This window comes from Hemiscyllium ocellatum, chromosome 5 (assembly GCF_020745735.1).
Source record: "Hemiscyllium ocellatum isolate sHemOce1 chromosome 5, sHemOce1.pat.X.cur, whole genome shotgun sequence".
Taxonomy (NCBI): Eukaryota; Metazoa; Chordata; class Chondrichthyes; order Orectolobiformes; family Hemiscylliidae; genus Hemiscyllium; species Hemiscyllium ocellatum.
This window is the reverse complement of record NC_083405.1, coordinates 115,137,246-115,162,727: the sequence shown is the minus strand read 5'-3', so window position 1 is coordinate 115,162,727 and position 25,482 is coordinate 115,137,246. Positions and strand designations below refer to the sequence as shown.

Here is a 25,482-nt window from a genome sequence, read left to right as displayed (position 1 = left end):
TCCCACTTTTCATCATAAACATATCTATTTCTTTCTTGAATCTGTTGATTGATTCTTCCTCCATTGCACTCTAGGGTAGTGAAATCCACAGATTCACAACCCTCAGAGAAACAGTTTCTCCTTATCTCAGTTTTGAACCTACCTCCTCCCACTCATCATCTATGATCTCTTCTGTGCGACTGTCCCACATGGGGAACATGTGTTCAACATCCACCTTCTCAATCACTTTTCACATCAGAAATAGCTCAAGCAGATCCCCCCTCGTTCTTCTGAACTCCTGCAAGTACAAGCCCACGCTATTCAATGGCTCCTTTATGACAGCCCTTTCACTCCTGGAAATAACCCGATGAACCTCCTTTGAACTGCCTCCAGTGCTACCATATCCTTCCTCAAGTAAGGAACCCAAAACTCGACACAATACTCCAGGTGTAGTTTCACCAATGCCTTTTATAGTTGTAAAAACACTTCCTAACTTTCATAATTCAGTTGTTTTGCAACAAATGCCAGCTCTCCATTTGCTTTTATTATGTTATGCTGTGCCTGTATACCTACTTTCTGTGATTCATGCACAAAGACACCCAGATCCCTCTGCATGAATACACTTTGCATTTGCTTCCCATTTAAATGATTATTTGCCCTTTTGTTTCTCCAGTCAAATTGGACAACTTCACACTTATTCACATTAAACCCCATCAGCCAGATTCTGGCCTATTCTCTTAGCCTATCAATATCCATCTGTAAACTTTTCATCTCCTCATCATAGCCTACTTTCCCACCTATTTAGTATCATCTGTTTTGCAATGTTACACCCCGGCCCTGTTTGCAGATCATTTATATAGATTATCAGATCTAGGGACTAAACCCTGTGGTACCTCAATAATACCAGTTTGCCACCCAGAGAATAACCCAATTATCCCAGGCCTTTGCTTTCTGTCACTCAGCCAATCCTCAATCCAAGACAATACTCTACCCTTAGCCCCCTGCAATCTAACCTTGTGGATCTAATCCTTTCTTCCAAGCCTGTGGGTATTTGTGATGATATGTCTTAATGATGGTTTTGAGTGTCTGATGGTAGCTCTCCAAATGTCCCGGTGTTTGTAGACGATACACAATTGACTTCAATTGGTTTATAGCTGAAAATGTGTTGCTGGTTAAAGCACAGCAGGTTAGGCAGCATCCAAGAAACAGGAAATTCGACGTTTCGGGCCAGAGCCCTTCATCAGGAATCTTCAATTGGTTTATACCCAAGTTGCTACTGATCTCCTGGAAATCTTTAGACATAATGTTAGAACCCTGATCAGGCTGTACCTCAATTAGTAGTCTGTAATGAGTAAAAATCTAAGTAAAAAACTAACTTCTCTACTATGACCCTAGCTCTAGTCATCCGTAAAGGAATAGCTTCTGGGAATTGGGCTGTTATAAAGTATTTGTAAGGATATACTTTTGGCCTGCTCTCATTTTCAGTAGTGGTCCCACATAATCCACTGAAACTTGGTTCTTCAAAACCGGTAGGTGTGTCACATGTTTGATCACATGTTGAGGCTGTCCTCCCATCGACATGGATGACACATTTTACAGAATTGCATTATGTCTTTAAGAAGTTTTGGCCTGTTTATCAATGCCAGCAGTTTTGATATTCCTCTATGCTCTGCTTTTGGAACTTCATGTGCCAATCCTAATATCTCCTTCCTGTATCTGGGCAGTATCACTGTCCTTTCTACACCTGCAGGTCTGTGAGCATGAATCCACTTCCTCCATCTGAACTTCACTTTGGTATTAATGGCACTCCAGAACTCCCACAGCCTCGGCCTCACTGTACTAAGTATCTCCAGTCCTCTTTTGCCCGATTCATTTGTCTAGCAATTCTCTCAAATGGCACAAAGAATGTTTCCCCATCCTTTCTCAAAGAACGTTGATAGGATCTGCGCAAACATAAACATTTCTTGACTGGACTTCAAATTATGACTCAGATTGTCCCGGCCAGGGCCTGCATCAGTATCTGATTTCTTTTTTTTTAACTACATCATTTTAAGCTGTTCTTCATATTCTCTTGCTTCCCACCCCCCCTTCTCTTCATGTTGCAGTTCTAATTCCAATTTTCTCATTTCCAATCCTTTCAATTTCATTTCTATTTCGTTATCATTCTCTGTTCTTTCTTTATTATTTAACACCATCTCTAGTTTCTCCATTCTCTCCTCATGCTCAAATACCTTCAACTATTATTGAATGGCACCCAATTCCAATGTTTCACTGCCCATGAGTGCTCAGCCCCTCTGCATTTCCTCTAACACCAAATGCCATGCTAGTAACTCAATAATCTCTGCCTTGTCAGGCCTTGTAGCTCTGTCAGGCAATGCTACCTCCAATTTACGCACCACATCAATCAACCTGGGCTTTCAAAGTTCCTTAAGATTGCCAGGGACAACTCTGCCACCTGCAGGAAATCCCCTGCCATTTCTAGTCTTAAATGAAGTACAGAACACAGCATTTTCTTTCACCTTGGCAAAAATGAGGAGAGCAGTGAGAGAGATATGCCCCATCTTCTGCCTCGGAACACTTCAACCCCAGGGCATCAACATGGACTTCACCAGTTTCCTCATTTCCCCTCCCCCCACCTTACCCCAGTTCCAACCTTCCAGCTCAGCACTGTCCTCAGAACCTGTCCTACCTGCCAATCTCCCTTCCTACCTATCCACTCCATTCTCCCCTCTGACCTATCACCTCCATCCCCACCCCCATTCACCTACTGTACTTTTTGCTACCTTCTTCCCAGCACCCCCTCCACTCATTTATCTCTCGACCTTGGAGGCTTCCTGCCTCTATTCCTGATGAAGGGCTTTTGCCCGAAATGTCGATTTTCCTGCTCCTTGGATGCTGCCTGACCGGTTGCGCTTTTCCAGCACCACTCTGATCTAAACTCTATTTTCTTTCACCTGTCATTAACACATTCTCAATGTTTCAGATTCAAATCACTCTATACTGGGTAAGCTCCCAAATGTTGTAAAGCCTCAGTGGGATAGTACATTGGAAATGAAGCCCTCCTATTCCCAGAGTCAACATAAAAGTGAAAAAAAATTAAGTAATGCAAAATTCCCTAATTTACCTGTTAAGTGGAACTAAGGAGAGACTGGTTTTCTGTACGTAAAAAGAATGATTATTTATTGCAAGTAAATAAATGATAGGTTTAGGTAAACAATTACAAACTCTCACCATAAACTTTATTAGTTAAAATTCTAGAACCGTTGCAAGCTCCCTCTTACACATCCAGTACAGTGGCTCAGTGGTTAGCACTGCTGCCTCACAGCACCAGGGACCCAGTTTCAATTCCAGCCTCAGGTGACTGTCTGTGTGGAGCTTGTACATTCTCCGCGTGTCTGCATGGGTTTCCTCCGGGTGCTCCGGTTTCCTCCCACAATACAAAGATGTGCAGATCGGGTGAATTGGCAATGCTACATTACCTACAGTGTTCAGGGATATATAGGTCAGGTGCATAATAGGGCAGGGGATTGGGTCTGGGTGGGTTACTCTTCAAGGGTCGGTGTGGACTTGTTGGGCTGAAGGGCCTGTTTCCACAGTGTAGGGTTTCTCGGATTCATGCACACACAGATAGACACAGACCAGGAAACAAAAAAGGGTGTTTTGGTGAAGGGGAAGACTAGCAAGGCATGTAATCTGTTCACAATGTTATTGAAATGGTTAGTGTGCTGATCAGAAGCCTGTTATTTGATCTTCCTTCTCTGAATTCTTTCACTTAGCTGAAGTTCACACTTGTAAATTCAAAGTCACAATTTAGAGCAACTGCTGAAGTTAAATAAACCGGCTTTCTTCAGGTTGAAGGTGGGTTTTTACTGCAGAGAACAGGACCACTCCTGGACTGGTGGGGACCTGACACCTTCTTCCCACCCTGTTCACAGTCCCAAGCTGAACAGCTACCTGAGAACCAAATCACAGTTTCGGGTGGGCACTGGACCTTTAACATTGATAACTGGTCAATTGTCCACAGACCAATCAGCTGCTTGTTGCCAGGTGGATCCAGTTCATTTGCACCTTCTCCTGCTTGAACCAGCAGCTGTATAAACAGTACTTACAATGAGGTGCCAGGTTACTTGATTTCTAAAACATGCAGTAATCCTCCAGCAATCCTTGGTTTTCCATTTCAGTCCACTATTGAAAATACATTTTAAACATGATATGGTCTATAGAGAATATAAAAGACATGCCAGCGATACCTGAAAATCCAGAAGTTGAAGGAAGAGATGAACTTTGTGAAATTATCCTCAGGGAAGTGGTACTAAGCAAACTGACAGAACTAAGGGCTAGTAAATTTCTTAGTGCTTCATGCTAAGGTCTTAAGAGAGGTGGCTAATATGATGGTAGATGTTTTGGTGTTAATTTAACAAAATTCAATAGATTCTGGAACAACTCCATTAGACTGAAAAATAGCAAATATAATCCCTCTATTCAACGATGGAGAGAGGCAGGAAACAGGACGTGATTGGCCAGTTAGTTTGACGTCTATTGTAGGAAAAGGGTTGAGACACAATCATTAAGGACGTTACAACTGGCACTTGAAAAAACTCCAGATAATCAGGAAGAGTCAGTATGGATCTGTGAAAGGAAGATTCCTTCCAAGTTATTGGATTTTTTTTGAAGGATTAAATTGTGCTGTGGATGAAAGGGCATCCCTTGGATGAACAGTACTTGCATTTTCAAAATGCATTTGAAAAGGTTCCACATAAATGGTCATTATCATGAGCTTTTAATGTGCACATAGTGGGTTACGTATTAGCATGGATAGAAGACTGGCTGGCTGGTAGAAAATAGAGTATGAATAAATAAGTCTTTTTTAAGATCTGCAGAATAAGACAAGTGGTGTCCTGCTCAGATTTAATTTTCTCTACAATTTATACCAATGACTTAGATTAGGGGATTGCAGGTATAATGGCTAAATTTGCAGAAGATACAACAATAGACAGGAAAGTATGCCGTGAACATGAAATAACAAGGATGCAGACCAATATAGATAGATTGAGCAGTGGGCAAAAACCTGGCAAATGGAGTATCATGTGGTAAAATGTGAAGTTGTCTACTTTGGCAGGAAAATAAATTAAAAAGCAGCATTTTACTGAAATGAAAAACGATTGCCGTGAGATATAAAAGAATCTGGATATTCCAGTGCATGAGTGTCAAAAGGTTAGTATGCAGGTACAGCTCATAATCAGGAAGGAAAATAGAATGCCAGCCTTTATTTGAAAAACTGAATATGAAAGTAGGGCTTTATGCTTCAGTTATACAGGTGTGCAGCTTTGGTCTTCTCCTAGTTTACTGGATTAATACCTGGAATGGTTTTCACTAGAAATTTGAAGAGGATGAGGTGATTTGATTGAAGTGGATTAGGTCCTGAATGGAAAACTTCAAAGAACTGCAGGTGTCAGATATCAGAAACACAAACAGAAACTGCTGGAAAAACTCAGCAGAACTGACTGCGTCTATGAACAGAAAGCAATGGTCTTGAGAAGGTGGATGAGGAAAGGATGCCTCCTCTTGTGGGTAGGTTTGGAATTTAGGGACATTGTTTTAAACTCAAGATAACTCAATTAGGGCAGAGGTGAGAGGATTTATTTTCTCTCAGAGGTTTGTGTAACGTTTGAACTCTTTGCCTCAGAAGACTGTGGATGTATATTCATCAAATATTTTTAAGGCAAAGATGGACAGCCTCCTGTTAAGCAAAGGAATCAAAAGGTATCAGGGATTGTTGGGAATGTGGTTCAGAACACAACCAGATCAGCCATGATCATATCGAATAGCAATGCAAGCTTGAAGGGCCGAATGGCCTCGTTCTGCTGCTAGTCCTTATGTTCAGCTCCTTCACGGAGTGACACTCGGAAACTACGTCTCGTTTCTAATTTGGCCACAAATGGAATATTGCTTATTGTTCTGAGCAGATGGGAGAATATGAAAGAACTGGAGAGGGGGCAGACCAGGTTTACGCAACAGCCACTGGGATGAGAAATTCCAGTTCAAATAGAACGTGGTGGAGGCAGGTTCAACTGAAGCATTTAGAACTTAATTCAACAGCTAGTTGAAAAGGTGTAATGTGCAGGCATGGAGAAGGAAAGAGGAATGACATTAAGTGAGGGGCTCACTTGGAGATTTGCCAGCAACACGATGGGCCACATGGCCTCCTTCTGCACTGTGTCAACTCAATGGGTCTGTAACTTTTGTTCTTGGGATATGGCCAACACTGCCCTGGCTGCAGTCACTGCTCATTTCTTAATGCACTGAGAAGATGGTGGTTGGGTTCATCTTTCAAGTCAGAATTTTGTGCTGAGAGTGTTCCCATGATGGAGAGGTAGGGAGTACCACTGACAAAGCAGGAACATTGATGTAAGTGCAAGTTGACATGGCGAACGTTGGAGAAGGAGCTGGAGTTCCCTGTGGTGCTCCTGTGACTTTTGCTGCTTTAAGGTTGAAGGACTGGAAGGTACTTTCCAACAACCTTCGGGGTAGGTCCAGTGTACCTTGACGAGCACGTAAACTCCCACCATCGTCTGGTGGATGTTCAGTCCCGCAACATTCATGTACATTATGTGAACCTCTCCTTTGTTACTTGCCATTAAAGTATGAGATTAGAGATTTTTTTTTAGATTACTTACAGTGTGGAAACAGGCCCTTCGGCCCAACAAATCCACACCGACCCTCCGAAGAGCAACCCACTCAGACCCATTCCACTACATTTACCCCTTCACCTCACACTACGGGCAATTTAGCATGACCAATTCACCTAATCTGCACATCTTTGGACTGTGGGAGGAAACCGGAGCATCCGGACGAAACCCATGCAGACATGGGGAGAATGTGCAAACTCCACATAGACAGTTGCCTGAGGCAGGAATTGAACCCGGGTCTCTGGCGCTGTAAGGCTAACCACTGTGCCACCGTGCCGCCCCCAAACTTCTTGAGATTTATTACAACAAAGAGTATACCTTCACATTCTTAAATTAAGTAATGCAGATTGTAGAGAAATCCTTCGGGTCTTGGAATCTCAAAGCCAGCTCTTTTAGCCATGTTATCATAGAAACCCTACAGTGTGAATACAGGCCCTTGGAGATTAGAGACTTTTTTTAGGTTACTTACAGTGTGGAAACAGGCTCTTCGGCCCAACACCGAACCTCTGAAGAGTATCCCACCCAGACCCATTCCCCTGCCCTATTACTCTACATTCCCCTGACTAATGCACCTAACCTATACACCCCTGAACATATGGGCAATTTAGCATGGCCAATCCACCTAATCTGCACATCTTTGGACTGTGGGAGGAAACCGGAGCACCCAGAGGAAACCCACACAGACACGGGGAGAATGTGCAAACTCCACACAGACAGTCACACAAGTCTGGAATCGAATCCTTGGCACTATGAGGCAGCAGAGCTAACCACTGAGTCACCATGCTGCCAATATGGTTAATCCAGTTAAGTCCCTGGTTAAAAGTGACACAGAGGGTGATGACAGTGCTGAGGGACTTTGGCCTCTTTCCATTCCATAACCATTTTGTGAGGACAGCCCAGGAACTCCTGCACCTGCGATATTGGATTGCTCACTCAATATACTTAGTGAGCTACGGAGAAACCAGGGGCCCTACCTCGAATGTACCAGCTAAACTACCCAAGGTAAAACTGCAGTGAAGGATTTGGTGAATAAACACTGCAATCTGTGTCTGGCAATTATCGCGGAAACTCATCAGTTTAACAGCAGCATTCTGGCATCCGCAAGTACAAACAACCTCAGAAGGTGTAGAAATTACTCACCATTTACACAGATCTCATAGGGTTTGCACACATCAGCTTCAAACAAGCAGCCTGCAAGAGAACAGAAGGCAATCTATTACAAATAAAATTAAACCCAGACAGACTAGCCTAAAAAAAACCTTTCGAGACCAATGTATTTAAAGTCATAGAGATATACAGCATGGAAACAGACCCTTCTGCCATTCTTACCTGGTCTGGCCTACACGTGACTCCAGATCCACAGAAACATAGTTGACTCTTCTCTGCCCTCTGGGCAATAAATATTAGCCTAACCAGTGACGTCTTGGTCCCAACCTGTCCATGCCGACCAGATATCCCAAACCAACCTAGTCCCACCTGCCAGCACCCGGCCTACGTCCCTCCAAAGCCTTCCTATTCATATACCCATCCAAATGCCTTTTAAATGTTGCAATTGTACCAGCCTTCACCACTTCCTCTGGCAGCTCATTCCATACACGCTCCACCCTCTGCGTGAAAATGTTGCCCCTTAGGTCTCATTTATATCTTTCCCCGCTCACCCTAAACCTATGCCCTCTAGTTCTGGACTCCACCACTCAGGGAAAAAGACTTTGTCAATTTACCCTATCCATGCCCCTCATGATTTTATAAGGTCAACCAAAGAATATAATTTCCAAAATTCACCAGTTAAGATTTATGATTGAGAAACATTTTTGATGACCTCTCTCAACAGAACCCACACTCACTCGCTGCTATAATACTGACCTCCCAGGAAGGCTCATGCTCTGACTATTGAGTGAAACAGCACCCACTCTCATTCATCCAGTACAAACCTCTGCCCTGTTCTCCCTGCTCACTCACCCCTCAGAGTATCTCACCAGATTTCCCCTCACCTGTACCAACACTGTGCAAGACACTTCCCCCTCATGCATAGAATCATAGCAGCACAGAAACAGACTCTTCGGTTCCAACTAATCGACGCCGACCAAGTTTCCCAAACTAAACTAGTCCCACTTCTCTGCGTTTGGCCCATATCCCTCTAAATCTTTCCTATTTATGCACCCATTCAAATATCTTTTCAATGTTGTAACTAGAGCTATATTTACCACTTCCTCTGGCAGTCCATTCCACATACTAATGTCCTTTAGGAAAGGAAATCTGTCATTATTACCTGGTCTGGCCTACGTGTGACTCCATATCCACAGAAATTTAGCTGACTCTTGACTGCCCTCTAGGCAATAAATATTAGCCTAGCCAGTGACGTCCTGGTCCCATAAAGAAGTTTTAAAAAAAATACCTCTGGATTTACACACGAGCCTTAAAACATGCACCAGAAGTCATCAAGACCAACATTTTTCCCTTTGTTATAGAATGCCTACCCCCAGCTCTCAGTCTATGTTTACTCCTTGCAAGAACAGACACTGGGAAATCACCAGATGAGCATATCCAGTGGAACTAGAGTCAGTCAGAAACAAGAGTGATGTCCTTGTTACTTTGTTAAGTGTGATATCTGCCCATCCAACACTAACATTACATAGGTTTTACGTATTGGCAATCCCAGTGATTTATTATGCAGCTATTCATAGTTAATTACACTCTCCTTTCCTTTATTCAGAGCCTTCTCCTCCGCCATTGTGGCTCATCCCTGGACCTAGAGGATGTGTTTTCAACTGTGTTAGCCTCTGCAATCCGTATTGTCACACACGGCCTGAATCTCAATTCCTCCTTTAATCCCTTTGCAGGAGAGAAAAGCCCACAATGGTGAAGACGTGGTGAGGTGCCTGGCATTTGGCTCCTTACTTCCTATGAGGTAAGGACTCCAGCCCTGGTCAGTGAGGACAGCGTCAGCTTATGACAATGCTGAAACATCCATGTCTTGCAAGCCAAGGAAGAAGCATTGTCCACAGCTGGGCTACTCTCCCACCGTGTGTGTGCGTGTGTGTTTGTGTGTGATGTTCATACCATGCCAGAATGTCCATCGTGTGTTCACAGCATTTTCCCTAAAGCTAAGAGCCTTGCCCTCCCATACAGCCCCTCCTCTGCTACCTGGAAGGAAGAAGTCACAGGTCCTCAGAGGATGTACAAGCCAGGCAGCCTCCAGTTCGGAAACGGACACCTCTGTGTGTGTGTTTGCTCGAGTACAGTCAACAGTACATGCTGGTCACTACCATGTCTTTGTAGCTGGCCAAGGAACGCCTTCCCCAGGTCGATGGCACTCGGATGGCCAACAGAGACTGCCAAATGCTCAGTCCAGGCAAAAGAGAACCCCATTTCCCAAAGCACACTGAGCACATCCCAGCCCTCGAGCCACAATGTATCTGGGGTCACTCAAACCTAATCTCCAAGGCCAAAGGGCTCTTTGACATGGCTTCCTCCCTCCACTCCAGCTGCAGGCTCAAGGAATAATTTTTTGTGTTCGAATGTGGGACGGGGGTGTCACTGGCTGGGCTAACATTAACTGCCCATCCCTAGCTGCCCTTGCGAAGGTTCTAGCAAGCTGCCTGCTTGAACCACTACAGTCCACTTGGTGTAAATAGACCCACAATGCATTTGGTGGGGGGAGGGGGGTTGCCAGGATTTTGACCCAGCGACATTGAAGGAACGGAGATATATTTCCAAATCAGGATTGTAAGTGTCTTGATGGGGAACTTTCTTACATATCTGCTGCCCTTGTCCTTCCAGATGGGAGTGGCCACAGGTCTGGAAGATGAACTTCTGCAGCGCATCTTTCTGATGATAGACACCACTGCAAGTGAGCATTGGTGGCGGAGTGAGTGAATGTTTGAGGATGTGGTGCCAATCAAGTGGGCTGCTTTTCCCCAGATGGTGTCAAGCTTCTCCAGATGTCATCACTTGGAGGATCCATCAGTTCTTTTAAAGCTGCATCTTATATTTTACTGGTTTGGTAAGTTAGTGCTATTACAAAAGATTACAGCTACAGTACATTGGGAAACCATAGGCATGCATTTGGCCCTACAACTCCATGGCACTGGTAAGCGAATGTGAGGAATTCTCCTCATTCTATACAACTGATAAAACTTGGCGTAGGCTTCTACTTAAGCCAGTTTTGGGAAAATGTTGACTGCCTGAGAATAGTTTGTTAAAGAGTAACAGTAAAATTGGCTCTGACTGTGGGACAATTGGGACACTGACCAGTTGTATGGAACACCTAATTATAAACCTTTATTACTAAGTCAACAATGAAATCAATTCTTTTCTTGCAAAGAAATACCTTGAACATACAAAAATATCCTTAATGTTCACCTCTGACTTGAAAGGAAATCATTAACCCATGATAACAATGGGGAATGCTAGCAGCCACACAGAGCTCTCCAGGCAACATTCTGTTTGTAATTGTTTCTCTCTCCGAGGTTTCATTTGAGTTTGCAGTTAGGTGGGCAAGGAGGCAACTTGATACTAGGATCTACATCATTTTAAATATTATAGCAGCCTTGTGTCACTTTCCTCTCTATATCATTGAAAAACTACAGAGGTAGATCATTATCTAAATGGCAATGGATTAGGAAAGGGAAGGTGAAATGAGACACGGGCTTTCTTGTACACCAGTCACTGGAAGGAAGCATGCAGGCGATTTATTGACCCTCACATTTGGAGGACTCGAACCAGGAGCAGGAATGGCCTGGAGTATTGTCACAGAATCACTAAATTGTTACAGCATAGGAGGAGGCCATTTGGCCCATCGTGCCTGCACTGGCTCTCTTGTCTAGTGTCAATCTTTTACATTTTCCCATATCCCTGCATACTATTTCTATCCAAATCATTATCCAATGCCTTTTTGAATGCCTCAATTGAACCTGCCTCCACCACATCTCCAGACAGTGCATTCCATACCCAAACTACTCACTGTCTGAACAACACCCTTGTTTCTTTTGCAGATCACCTTAAATCTATGCCCTGTCATTCATATTCTTTTTACAAGAGGAAACAGCTTCTCCCCACCTCACTCATGATTTTGAATACCTCTATAAATCTCCTCTGAGCCCTCTTCTCTTCAAGGTAAACAGTCACAACTTATTTTCAACCTATCCTCATGATTTCTCGTTCCCGGGACGATTCTTGTAAATCACTTCTTTTAGAATCTCTACAGTGTCGAAACAGGCCCTTCAGCCCAACAAGTCCACACCAACCCTCTAAAGAGTAACCCACCCAGACCCATTCCGCTACCTTATATTTACCCCTAACTAATAACCTATTTGGGCAATTTAGCATGGCCAATTCACTTAACCTGCACATTTTTGGACTGTGGGAGGAAACCAGAGCACCTGGAGGAAACCCACACAGACACGGGGAGAATGTGCAAACTCCATACGGACAGTTGCCCGAGGCTGGAATCAAACCAGGGTCCCTGGCGCTGTGAGGCAGCAGTGCTAACCACTGAGTCACTGTGCTGCCCTATCCAATGTATTCAAATTTTTGCTGTAGTGTGATACCTAGAACTGTACACAATTCTCCAGTTGAAGTCTAACAAGTGTCCTATGCAACTTCAACATTACCTCTCTGCTCTTGCACTCTATGGCCCTATTAATAAAGCTGAGGACATCGTGTGCTTTATCAACTGCCCTCTCCACATGTCCTGCTACCTTCAACGGTCTGTGTACATATCCACCTCTGCTCCTGCACCCCTTGCACTGAGTGGCTGAGCAGGCCATTTCTTAGGCCAGGTGAGAGGCAGCCATATTGCTGTAGGGCTGGAGTTACATGTAGGCCAGACCGGGTAAGGATAGCAGATTTCCTTCCCTGAAGACAAATCAGACAATTCATGATAGTTTCATGGTATCCTGGCTAATACCCATGCATCGCTAAAACATGCTTGATTTACACATCCAAAGTGAAAAGAAAATGCTGAATGCACATCCAAAGGCGCCTCATCTTCCGCCTGGGAACCCTCCAACCACAAGGTATGAATTCAGATTTCTCCAGTTTCCTCATTTCCCCTCCCCCCACCTTGTCTCAGTCGGTTCCCTCAACTCAGCACCGCCCTCCTAACCTGCAATCTTCTTCCTGACCTCTCCGCCCCCACCCCACTCCGGCCTATCACCCTCACCTTGACCTCTTTCCACCTATCACATCTCCATCGCCCCTCCCCCAAATCCCTCCTCCCTACCTTTTATCTCAGCCTGCTTGGCACACTCTCATTCCTGATGAAGGGCTTATGCCTGAAACGTCGAATTTCCTGTTCCTTGGATGCTGCCTAACCTGCTGTGCTTTAACCAGCAACACATTTTCAGCAAAGGCAGAACTACTTTGTCTTGTCCAAGGAGGGCAAATAAAATATCCTGAAGGATATTCATAAAGCGATGTGCACTTTGACCACGAGCCAGTACTTTCGTGGTCACTATTACGGATCCTGAGAAAAAGAAATTTAGGCAGGATTGTCCGAATGTCAAGTTTACATCAAAGCAAATAGCTAAATCCGAGACACTTGAATCTTTGAAAGAAAAAGTGGCTGAATGAACAGCTGAAGCAGAGGAAGAGTTACAGCTTTATGTGGAAAAGAGATTACCATTGGACAACTCTTACAATGAACAGCACAGGTCAGATGACCCAAATGGTCCCCTTCACACTTGCAAACCTCTTAGGTTTTTACTTTTGGAAAATTATTTGCCAAGAAAACATTTTATCAGATTTCACAAAATCTCCACAATCAGGGAGCCAAGGGAATGACAAAACCTATTTTCAACAGTTTAGTAGAATAGAGAAAGTGAAGTAAAATAAATAACAATCCAGGTATTTCCAGGCAGCAGGATAAGCAGGTGGGGTGAGAAGGCAGTGAAGAGCAAATTTGGAAGAGATGTCAGGATAGACTTCTTTGCACAGTGGCTGATCAATAACCAGATAGTTGAGCCAAAAGGCATTGGCGATAGCAGGATGACAGTTAATGGGGTAGAAGGATTCCTGGTCCAAACGATTCCTGGTCCAAACTTACACATTCTTTGGGACAACATATTCTTTGGGAGATGGATTTCAAATCAGTTCAGACTGGCAAGGAATTTAAGTAACAAATTAACACAACAGGGAACGAGGAACAGAAAATTTAATTTCATGCAATAAGTCACTCCTTATGGGCGGCACGGTGGCTCAGTGGTTAGCACTGCTGCCTCACAGCACCAGAGACCCGGGTTCAATTCCCGCCGCAGGCAACTGACTGTGTGGAGTTTGCACATTCTCCCCGTGTCTGCGTGGGTTTCCTCCGGATACTCCGGTTTCTGGTTAATGCAATAATTGGACAATTAACAGACGGAGTTAATCATTCAATATTTTACAGCAAGTGGCTGGAAACGGACATTGGCTGTCCATAATCTTTTCAGCCGATCTGTGCAGCTTTCCCCCCTTGAGGAACATAATCTGGGAAACACAATAAAATGTTTAAATAGAAGATTCACACATGTACAAAATCTGCTGTAAAGCGGTCTTTACTTCGTCACTGTACTTGTGTGTGCAATGCATAGTTTGCCTCCAGGATCACACTCCACTGTAGCTTCAGTCTGTTGCACAGCATGATATTACTGGAGCACATTTGGTACGGAACTGCCACTTGTACATTCAAGAGTCTGGTCTAATGTTTAATTCAAGTATTATAAATAAAGAAGGTTAATGCATATTGAACTACATGAAGCAATATGGCACTCTCTTTCTCGCTCCCATTCAGTACGCAAAGGTTGTCTGACATTTCACTGAAGTATTCCTGCTCTATTGAGCTGGCAGCCCTGTGACTGGTAATGCAAAGAGTCATAGAGTCATAGAGATGTACAGCCTGGACAATTCATCAATAGTTTATCAAATTTCATAGGGGTCATGTTCACCTTTAAGGAACCCTCTTCATTTCTGGCTCATTGTGGAATTTTTATCCCATGATGGGCAGATGATCAACTCTGCCGGGCTGTCTCACAGAAACATGTGTCACAAATGTGCACAACGGTTCTGAAACAAAGCGCGGAGCCCTTGTGACTGTGATAGCTGTACCTGAGCTGAAAATGTGTTGCTGGTTAAAGCACAGCAGGTCAGGCAGCATCCAAGGAACAGGAAATTCGACATTCCTGATGAAGGGCTCTGGCCCGAAACGTCGAATTTCCTGTTCCTTGGATGCTGCCTGACCTGCTGTGCTTTAACCAGCAACACATTTTCAGCTCTGATCTCCAGCATCTGCAGACCTCACTTTTTACTCGATAGCTGTACCTGAATCCAACTGGGGCATGACACATGCACTGCTTGCTAAATGTACCAAGTCAGAAAACAGTTGTCTTCACAGACTGTTAATTTGTAACATCCGGCTGAAGAACTGGTGCAGGAAGGTGGGCATCATATTTCAGAGACATTTCAGTCATTCTGGGGTAGGTTGGGGCCCAGCGCTTCCCCTATTTCTCCTTCCAGTGAATGCCATGGCCAACATGCTGACACCAATCACCGTGTGCCAAGTGTATGCCAAACACTGGAACGGACATGCCACCACACAGCTGAGGGGGAACATGGATGGATTGCATCTTAGCCGGACAGGAGCTAATGTGGGCAGCACAGTGGTTAGCACTGCTGTCTCACAGCACCAGAGACCCAGGTTCAATTCCCGCCTCAGGCGACTGACTGTGTGGAGTTTGCACATTCTCCCCGTGTCTGCGTGGATTTGCTCCGGTTTCCTTCCACAGTCCAAAAATGTGCAGGTTAGGTGAACTGGCCATGCTAAATTGCCCATAGTGTTAGGTGAAGGGGTAAATGTAGAGGAGTGGGTCTCGGTGGGTTGCGTTTCGGCAGGTCAGTGTGGACTTGTTGGGCCAAAGGGCCTGTTTCCACACTGTAAGTTAGTAATCTTAAAAAAAAATCTAATGTCCTTGCAGGGACATTCTCTAGGGCTGTTGAGGAGGGTTTAGACTAGATTGGCAAGGGTACTGCAATCAGAGAGAAATCTCAGATTTGTTGGAAGCAATGCTGGTAGAAGGAAGAAAAAAAGCAAAAAAAAACACGTGAAGCATCAAACAAAGTCAGAATAGAGAACTGTGTTAATAAAGTTAAAGACACATAGCATTTGCAAAATAGGCTGATGCTTCAAAGGCATAACTTGAGGCATGATTTAATTGCCATTAGGGTGACCAGAATGGAAAATTAATCATCTGACAAGGGTCAGCACCTAGGAGGGATAGGCAAGATAGCTAAAGAAGATGGGTTAGCATTCTTAATAAAAATGCATTCCCAACACTATAACTTATCTTACACACTCGCACAAAGTCAAGATCTGTCCCTATGCATGTCAATAATTTCAGGCTCATATAAATAAGCATTCTGGAAGCATGCCCTGATTATATGTCATACTTTTGGTACTGAAGGGAATAACTTTATCAGTTCTCACCTCAATATTCAAACATTGCTTTCCGTGAGCATAAGAAAGCTGCTGGAAGGGACAGACTCAGAGCTGTGAAAGGGCTGTCAGCCAGGAAGCTCTTTCTCAAATGATTAGTCAGGTGCTTCTGTTTGTGTTGTAAATGGCGATGATTTTATGAGAACAAGCTGAACATTCAGCTCAGTGTCACACACAGTTTCCCAGCAACCCTCTCATGTGGTTGGAGAAATCATACAAAACACAGCTGTGTATCAACAAATGTCCTCTGGGTGAGCAAAGCCCACTGACAACAACACAAAGCTAGAACATAACCCCCCAGGGCCAGTTTCATATGTTCCCAAGACAGCAACACTGGTTAGTGCAGATTAAAGGTTTCTACCTCCTTCGACAACTCACCTCAATTCCAGATGTTCCAAGGAGTTCTCAACATTGACTCCAGAGCCGAGGAAATCTCATAGCATCAAGTCAAACTTGGCAAGGGAGCCTTAATTATCGCATCGCACCTCTCCTCCATTTTGAATAGGAAGCATTGAGGGTGGCGAGAGCTCAGAATGTACTGTATTGTGTGTAGGGGCCTGCAATGTCCATCTTTTAACAGTGACTTGTAGAACTATAAATGACCAACCTAGTCAAGTCCTAAAGGAGACAGTTGCTAGACTCGATGTGCAGGAAGCAGTGAGAGAGCTCATGATAACAAAAACATCTACTGGACTTCATCCTCACAAACCTCACTGTTGCAGAGGCTTCTATCCATGGCAGTATTGGGAAGGGTGGAGACTGTGGTGTTGGAAAAGCACAGCAGTCAGACAGCATCTGAACAGCAGGAAAATTGACATTTTGGGCATAAGCCCTTCATCAGGGAACATTGATTCTCCTGCTCCTCGGATGCTGCCTGACCGGCTGTGCTTTTCCAGCACCACACTCTTGACTCTGACCTCCAATCCTCACTTTCTCCCAGTATTGGAAAGGGTGACCGCTGCACAATGTTTGTGGAGATAAAGTCCTGTCTTCTCATCAAGAACAGCGTCCATCGTGTGTGTGGCACTGGGCTAAATGAGATAGACTTCAAACAGATCTAGCAATGCAAAACTGGGCGTCCAGGAGGCGCTGCGGGCCATCTACAGCAGCAGAAATTGTATTCATCCACAATCTGTACCGTCATGGCCTGGCACATTCCCAAATCTGCCAACACCATCAGGCCATGAGAACCACCCCGGTTCAATGTAGAGTGCAGGCAGCATGCCAGGAGCAGCACCAGGGGGTACACCAAGGAGAGATGGCAGCTTGGTGAAGCTCCAACACAGCTCTATGTGTAGGCCAAACAGTGAAACAACAAACAATAGGCAGGGTGGAGGTGGGTACTGCAGATGTTGGAGATTAGAGTCACGGTTAGAGTGGAAACTGATGAAGGGCTTTTGTCCGAAATGTCAATTTTCCTGCTTCTCAGATGCTGCCTGACCTGCTGTGCTTTTCCAGTATCACTCTAATCTTGACTCTAATCTTGAAACAAAAGGCAGGGCTAAGTGACCACACAACCAATGAATCAGATTGAATGTTTGCCCTTAATGTTCATGACCAATTATATACCTACAGGAGTAGATAAATAATTAACAGAAGGCACAAGCTCCACAAAAGTCCCCATACTCAACATTAGTGCAGCCCTGTACATTGATGGAGGAAGTAAGGCTGAAGTAATTGTAACCATGTTCAGGTGGATGATCCATCTCGGTCTCCTCTGATATCCTCAGCATCATCGATGCCAGTCTTCAAGCAAGAGGCATCATAAAGCAGCGGATGTGACTGGATACTTGCAAGGACGATGAGCCCTGATAGCACTTCCTGATGAAGATTCCTGATGAAGGGCTTATGCTCGAAACGTCAAATTCCCTATTCCTGAGATGCTGCCTGGCCTGCTGTGCTTTGACCAGCAACACATTTTCACCTGATAGCACTTCAGCAACAAAACTGAAGACCTGAGCTCCAGAATGAGGTCTGTGACCCTAGCCAAGCTCCACCAGCACTGTTATAACACTGACATCTACCCGACAATGTGAAAAGTTGTCCAGGTGTAGCAGCTCACCACCACCTTCACCAGCACATTTGGGGATGGACAGCACAGTATGACATGATCAAAAAATAGAACTTCTGTCCCAACGTTTCAGGATGACGTCTTTCTGAAATGCCAATTCTTCCTCAGTATGATCATTGTCAGGTCTCCTGACCCTTTTGCTCAATTTCACACATTTCTGGCCATCTCTTCCCCTTTATTTTGGTTTCATTCTTTCATGAGATGTGGGGTGTTGCTGGCTGGGTCGGCATTTATTGACATTATTGGCATGCTGCTTTCTTGAACCACTGCAGTTCACGGAATGTAAGTCCACCCAAAGTACCACTATGGAGGTACTTTCAGGATATTGGCCTTGCAGCAGTGAAGGAACGACAATAATAAGGAATACAAAGCTTTGGACAATTTATACGAGCTGACTCATGATTCTGGGGCTCTTCTCTCTCTAGAGGAGAGTGTTGCGAGGTGATTTGATGGAAGTGTTAAAAATCCATGACAGACCTGGAGAGAGCAGACAGGGAGAAGCTGGTCCTAGTGCTGGAAGGGGCCAAGAAGCTGTTGATGCCAATTTAATGCAAAAGGCTAAAGAATTGGAGATGCTGTAAGAGAAATAAACACATTTTCTGGTCAGCAAGTGGTTGGGATCTGGGATCCACTTATCAAGAGTGTGGAAAGGGCCAATCCCAAGTTTTGAAAAGAGAATTGCAATGTTATTTGAGAAGAAAGAATTTGTCAAGCTATGTGGAAAAGGCTGGAGAGTTGAATCCCATACAACAGGGGGCGAAATTTGGAGTACAAAAACAGAGCTACCTCAATGGTAACTGTCAACTGTCATTAAAATCCCATCTCATTCACTAATATCCTTTTACCACAAATTTACCAAGTTTGAGTTACCTATAACTCCAGATCCACAGCAAGGCAATTGATTCTTAACTGCTCTCTGGGCAATTAGCAATGGGCCATGAATATTGGCCTAGCCATGAATGAATATATAAAACTGAACTAGCTCAGTTACTCCTGCAGTATAGTCAGGACTGACCATATAGATCCATGACTGTATTTTTGTTCTGTGAGCTCACCTCAACTAAAAAATGGGGTGAGACCATCAGAACTGATTTCATGCCAAATCATTGCAGTCTGCAGGAGGGAAGAGCTCCAGCACATCAATCTTGACATTGGATTAAGTCCAGGTTTCAGAGGTGAAAGTGCAGGAACAAATGCACAAATCATCTCTAGCCCACTTTTTTTTAAAGTGTTATCAGCTGTAAGATTAAGTACTCTCTCATCCAAAAGGTTGCTCTGCTATATAATGGCAGTTCACAGCAATCCAGTTTGCACTTCTGAAGGACAGTGAGCTATTGGTACAATGGGAAAATCCAAATGGACATGTATACAGTTGTTAAAAGTAAGACACAGCACTTGGCCCCGATAGGTTCATTAAACACTTGAAATGATCCAGTTTTCCTAAATAAGACCTGCAATAGCATTGAGAAAAATAAAAACATGTTAGCATGTGATTAGAATATAAGATTGAAGATGAAAAAAAGAGCTGTATAGGTCCTTAGTAAGACCACACTGGGAAAAGTCTTTACAGTTTTGGTCTCGTTATCTAGGGAAGGATACATCTGCCTTGAAGGAATGCTTGGAAAGATGACCAACTTGGTTCCTGAGATGAGGGCACTGTCCTCTGAGGAGATGGCATGGTGGCTCATTGGTTAGTACTGTTCCCTCACAGTGCCAGAGACCCAGGTTTGATTCCACCCTAGCAATTGTCTGTGTGGAGTTTGCACATTCTCCCCGTGTCTGTGTGGGTTTCTCTGGGTGTTCCGGTTTCCTCCAAAGATGTGCAGGTCAGGTGGATAGGTCATGGGAAATAAAGGGATGGGAGTGGGTCTGGGCAGGATGTGCAGGAGTCCATCAGCGTGGACTCGATGGGCTGAATGACCTGCTTCCACGCTATAGGGATTCTTGGGAAAAAAAGACTAGAGCCAAATTTCCTAGAATTTAGATGAATTCATTGAGGATGTTTTCTCTGGCTGGAAACTAGAAGAGACTCTCAGAAAAAGGCTGAGCTATTTTGAACCTAAAAGCAGGAAAATTTCCTTTACTCAAAGGACTGTAAATCCCCGAAACTATCTACCCAAAGGCGCTGTAGATGCTCAGTCACTGAGTGCATTCGGGATTGATACCTGAATGCAAAGCAGTTCAAAGTATATGGGTAAGATTTGGGAACTAGGAGCTGAGATAAAAGGACATTTGTACTGAATGACCATGCTAATTAGAAGGACCGAATGGCCTACTCCTCCTCCTATTGCTCATATTTTTAATAGTGACAGGAATCTACCCCATTGTCCCAAATGAACAATCAGCCAAAGCACCTAGCTGCAGCTGTGACCATGTTGACCACGCAGACAGACAGAAAATTCCAACCTATGAAATGACCCTGCAATAGAAACATTTTCTCAACCCATTCTGGACAACAATGACAATGGACGGAGTTCTCAGTTCATCCAGTGTGTGCACATCTCCAGATTTAAAGAGACCACAGCACAGACCTCACCTGCTGTGAAGCACCAGTCACATTTCGATGTGAGATGGAGTTCAAAACTGCCAGCAGTTGAACCCAACACGCCAGTCCCAGGCAGAGGAGAGATTTTCAAATATAACCTTCAGGAGAAACTCATACACGTATGGAACACAATGGCAACAGCCAACTTCACTGTTTACATTATTCAATAGTAACGGTGCTCAAAATGCAATGCTATAAATTCTACTTCCCAACAGTGACTGTAGAATGGACAACACCATCACAGAATCATAGAATCCCTATAGTGCAGAAAAAAGCTATTTGGTCCATCGAGTCTGCACCAAACATCCAAACAGCATCCCACCAGACCCACCCCTCTACCCCATGCCAGTAACCCCAGTAACCCCCCAACCGCCCATGGCTGACCTGCACACCCCTGCACACTTTGAAGCAATTTAGCATGGTCAACCCAGCTAACATGCATATCTCTGGGAGTAAACCATGGCACCTGGAGAAAACCCACGTAGACACAGGGAGAATGTGAAAACTCCACACAGACAGTCGCCTGAGTACGGAATCAAACCCAGGTCCCTGACCCTGGGAGACAGCAGTGAAATTCACAGAGACATGCGCCTCCTGTTCCACCAGATGGAACAAAGACAGGAACAACCAAAGAAAAACTGGCAGAGTCCCTTCAAGGGTAAGACACAAACTGGAGCTAAGAGACTTGAACAAACCAGGACCGTGGTGGAGTCTTGCTGCTCATTGTCCTTCACAGAACCATAGGCACCATGTCTAACTAAATAAAAACAAGTCACTTTGTGTCAGGTGGGAGGTAAAACTTTTTTAAAATTGCAAATCTGATCTCAACCCACCCACTTCCAGATCTAACAAAGGCAGGACAGGGAAAGTTTGGAGGCTGAATTTGAAATTAGTTAAATAGTGTTTGCATTAATTACAGTCAAACCCACCACACCCAGCTCAGAAATCCAAACTCCACCAATTTCAAGGTAAGTACTCTACAATCAATAAAAGAAAGAGGAAATACATCATACAAGTTAATAATACAGGACATCACACTGTAAACCTGTATCTGTCAGCAAATGAGGTTTAGATGGAGATTAATATGAAGAGACAAACTTGCACTGGGGTAATTATATTCCATAGTTCATACACCTGATGGGGAATGTGTTCAGAATGTGCACTGGCACCAGCATTGAAATCTAGCTCATGTGAAGTTAGGAACAGAAAAAAAAATCTCTAATTGCATTCATTGTTAATGCGAATGACATTTAAAGGATCCCATCATGTCAGTTCCCAAACAATAAGCATGATGGATGTCTGCCTGTTCTCCTGTGCACATGCCCAGATACAAGGCAGCCATTCACCCTATGCTGAACTACTGCTTTATTAAAGAAAATGGAGGAACATTGATGTTGAGCTTTTTTTCTCCATGGAATGTGGAGAATAGGCTTTGAACTATTGCAGCTGAAATATAAGCAGGAGCAAGGAATAAAGACATTCCTGGCTCTATTTCTATATGAAGCATCTCAGTAGGAACCAGAAGTTACAGTTGTTAATACATCGCATTTCAAGGTATAACAGATTTGCAATGCATAGCACATAATAGTTTATTGGCATAGAGAACATTTATTTAGTTGTATATCATCTTCTTATATCAGACCAGAAGTTCCCTGGCAATTTTCAAGTGTAGCCTATATAATATAAAGGGTTACATTTTACTGAGTGGTATGCTGATGTGAAAGTGCACATTGTCACAAGAAGCAACGAGATGAAGCCACAGTAAGATGTTTCTTAAATTATGTTTTATTTACCTCAGTAGACTCTGTAAATATTCTTTAGCAGTATAACAAGACTAATAATAGCCTAGAATATTAACCTGTAAAGTAAATGCATTGTTTACCTGTGAGATTTGGGGTTATGTTTGTACATACAATGTACAGACCACATCAATCATGAAGTCATAAAGATTTACGGCATGGAAACAGACCCTTCGGTCCAACTCATTCTTGCCAACCACATATCCTAACCTAAGCTAGTCACATTTGCCAACACTTGCCCATATTCCTCTAAACTCCTCCTAGTTATATACCCATCCAGATGCCTTTTAAATGTTGTAATTATACCACCCTCTACCACTTCCTCTGGCAACTCATTGCATACACGCACCACCTGTGTGTGAAAAAGTTGCCCCTTCGATCCCTTTTAAATCTTTTCCCTCTCACCCTAAACCTAGTTCTGGTCTCCCCCACCCTAGAGGAAAGACTTTGTCTATTTACCCTATCCATGCCTCCCATGATTTTATAAACCTCTATGAGGTCACCCCTCGGCCTCCAACATTTCAGGGAAAACAACCCCGCCATCTTCCCTATAGCTCAAACCCTCCAACCCTGGCAACATCTTCGTAAATCTTTTCTGAACCTTTTCCTCAAGTTTCACAACATCGTTCCAACAGGAGGGAGACCAGAATTGCACACAATATTCCAAAAGTGACCTAACCGATGTCCTGTACAGCTGCATCATGACCTCCGAACTCCTGTACTCAATACTCTGGCCAATAAAGGAAAACATACCAAACACTTGCTTCACTGTCCTAGCTAGCTGTGATTCCACAGTGAAGGAGCTATGAACCTGCACTTAAAGGTCTCTTTGTTCAGCAACAGTACCTAAGACCTTACGAATTAAGTGTATACGTTCTGCTCTGATTTGCCTTTGGATTCTCCTTAACTCTATTTGCCAAAGCTATCTCATGTCCCCTTTCTGCCCTCCTGATTACCCTCTTAAGTATACTCCTACTGCCTTTATTCTCTTCTAGTGATTCACTCAATTTCTGCTGTCTATTCCTGACATGCTTCCTTCTTTTTCTTGACCAAAATCCTCAATTTCTTTATTCATCCAGCATTCCCTACACCTACCAGCCTTTTCTTTCACCCTGACAGGAATATACTTTCTCTGGATTCTCATTACTCATTTTTGAAGGTTTCCCATTTTCCAGCCGTCTCTTTACCTGCGAACATCTGCCCCCAATCAGCTTTTGAACTTTCTTGGATTCTGGATCAGTGGTGCTGGAAGAGCACAGCAGTTTAGGCAGCGTCTAAAGTGCAGCGAAATCGACGTTTCGGGCAAAAGCCCTTCAACAGGAATAAAGGCAGAGAGTCTGAAGCGTGGAGAGATAAGCTAGAGGAGGGTGGGGGTGGGGAGAAAGTAGCATAGAGTACAATGGGTGAGTGGGGGAGGGGATGAAGGTGAGAGGTCAGGGTGGAGAGGGTGGAGTGGATAGGTGGAAAAGGAGATAGACAGGATGGACAAGTCCGGACAAGTCATGGGGACAGTGCTCAGCTGGAAGTTTGGACCTAGGGTGAGGTGGGGGAAGGGGAAATGAGGAAACTGTTGAAGTCCACATTGATGCCCTGGGGTTGAAGTGTTCCGAGGCGGAAGATGAGGCATTCTTCTTCCAGGCGTCTGGTGGTGAGGAAGCGGCGGTGAAAGAGGCCCAGGACCTCCATGTCCTCGGCAGAGGGGGAGGGGGAGTTGAAATGTTGGGCCACGGGGTCGTGTGGTTGATTGGTGCGGGTGTCCCAGAGATGTTCCCTAAAACGCTCTGCTAGGAGGCGCCCAGTCTCCCCAATGTAGAGGAGACCGCATCGGGAGCAACGGATACAACAAATGATAGAAGTTCTCGCCTAATCGTGTCAAAATTAGCCTTCCCCCAATTTAGAACTTCAACTTTTAGATCCGATCTATTTTTTTCATCACTATTTTACAATTAATAGAGTTATGGTCGCTGGCTCCAATGTGTTCCCCCACTGACACCTCAGTCACCTGCCCTGCTTTATTTCTCAAGAATAGGTCAAGTTTTGCACATTCTCCATTAGGTATATCCACATACTGAATCAGGAAAATTGTCTTGTACACACTTAACAAATTCTTCTCCATCTAGAGGTTGAGGGGTGACTTTATAGAAGCTTATAAAATGGTGAGAAGCATGGATAGGGTAAATAGACAAGGTCTTTTCCCTGGGGTGGGGGAGTCTTGAAGTAGAGGGCATAGGTTTTGGATGAGAAGGGAAAAAAAATTTTAAAAGGACCTAAGAGGCAACTTTTTTCATGCAGAGGCTGGTGCAAGTATGGAATGAGCTGCCAGAGGAAGTGGTAGAGGCTGATACAATTACAACATTTAAAAGGCATCTGGATGGGAATATGAACCGGAAGAGTTTAGCGGGATATGGGCCAAGTGCTGGCAAATGGGACAAGATTAGGTTAAGATATGTGGTCGGCATGGATGAGTTGGACTGAAGGGTCTGTTTCCATGGTGTACATCTCTATGACTGTAAGTACCTCTAATTCCTTAACACTATGTCAGTCCCAGACTATGTCTGAGCTGCTCTTCGGAGGGTCCATGCAGATTCAACGGGCTGAATGACATCTTTCCGCACTGTAGGCATTCTATGATTTATCTTGTGCTAAATATTTACATTCTTCTGTATGCTAAATAGTAAAAGTAGCTCTTGCTGCCATGGGTCTGTTTAGTTGATTAAACTTTTCCAACCATTACTGCACATTCAATAAATGTAGCTGGAATATCCCATTCATACCATATCTCTGGCATAAAGTAAGATAATGTGTGAGATTTAATATTTAATTTTGGCTGCTGCTGTATGGAGTATATTTATCAATTTTGCCAATGTCACAATATCATGAAGCATTAATTCAGGATGTAATGGTTACACGCTAACGGTATTTAACTAGGAATG

General features: G+C 44.0%; 1 protein-coding gene across 2 annotated transcripts in view; it reads right to left on the bottom strand.

Moving 5' to 3' along the window:
• Positions 1–25,482, bottom strand: part of ptprn2 (protein tyrosine phosphatase receptor type N2) — a 956,995-nt gene that overhangs the window by 866,378 nt on the left and 65,135 nt on the right. For both annotated transcript variants that reach the window (XM_060825120.1, XM_060825121.1), the window contains exon 2: positions 7,809–7,859. In XM_060825120.1, the coding sequence (XP_060681103.1) occupies positions 7,809–7,859 (51 nt within the window). The remainder of the gene's footprint in view (positions 1–7,808; positions 7,860–25,482) is intronic.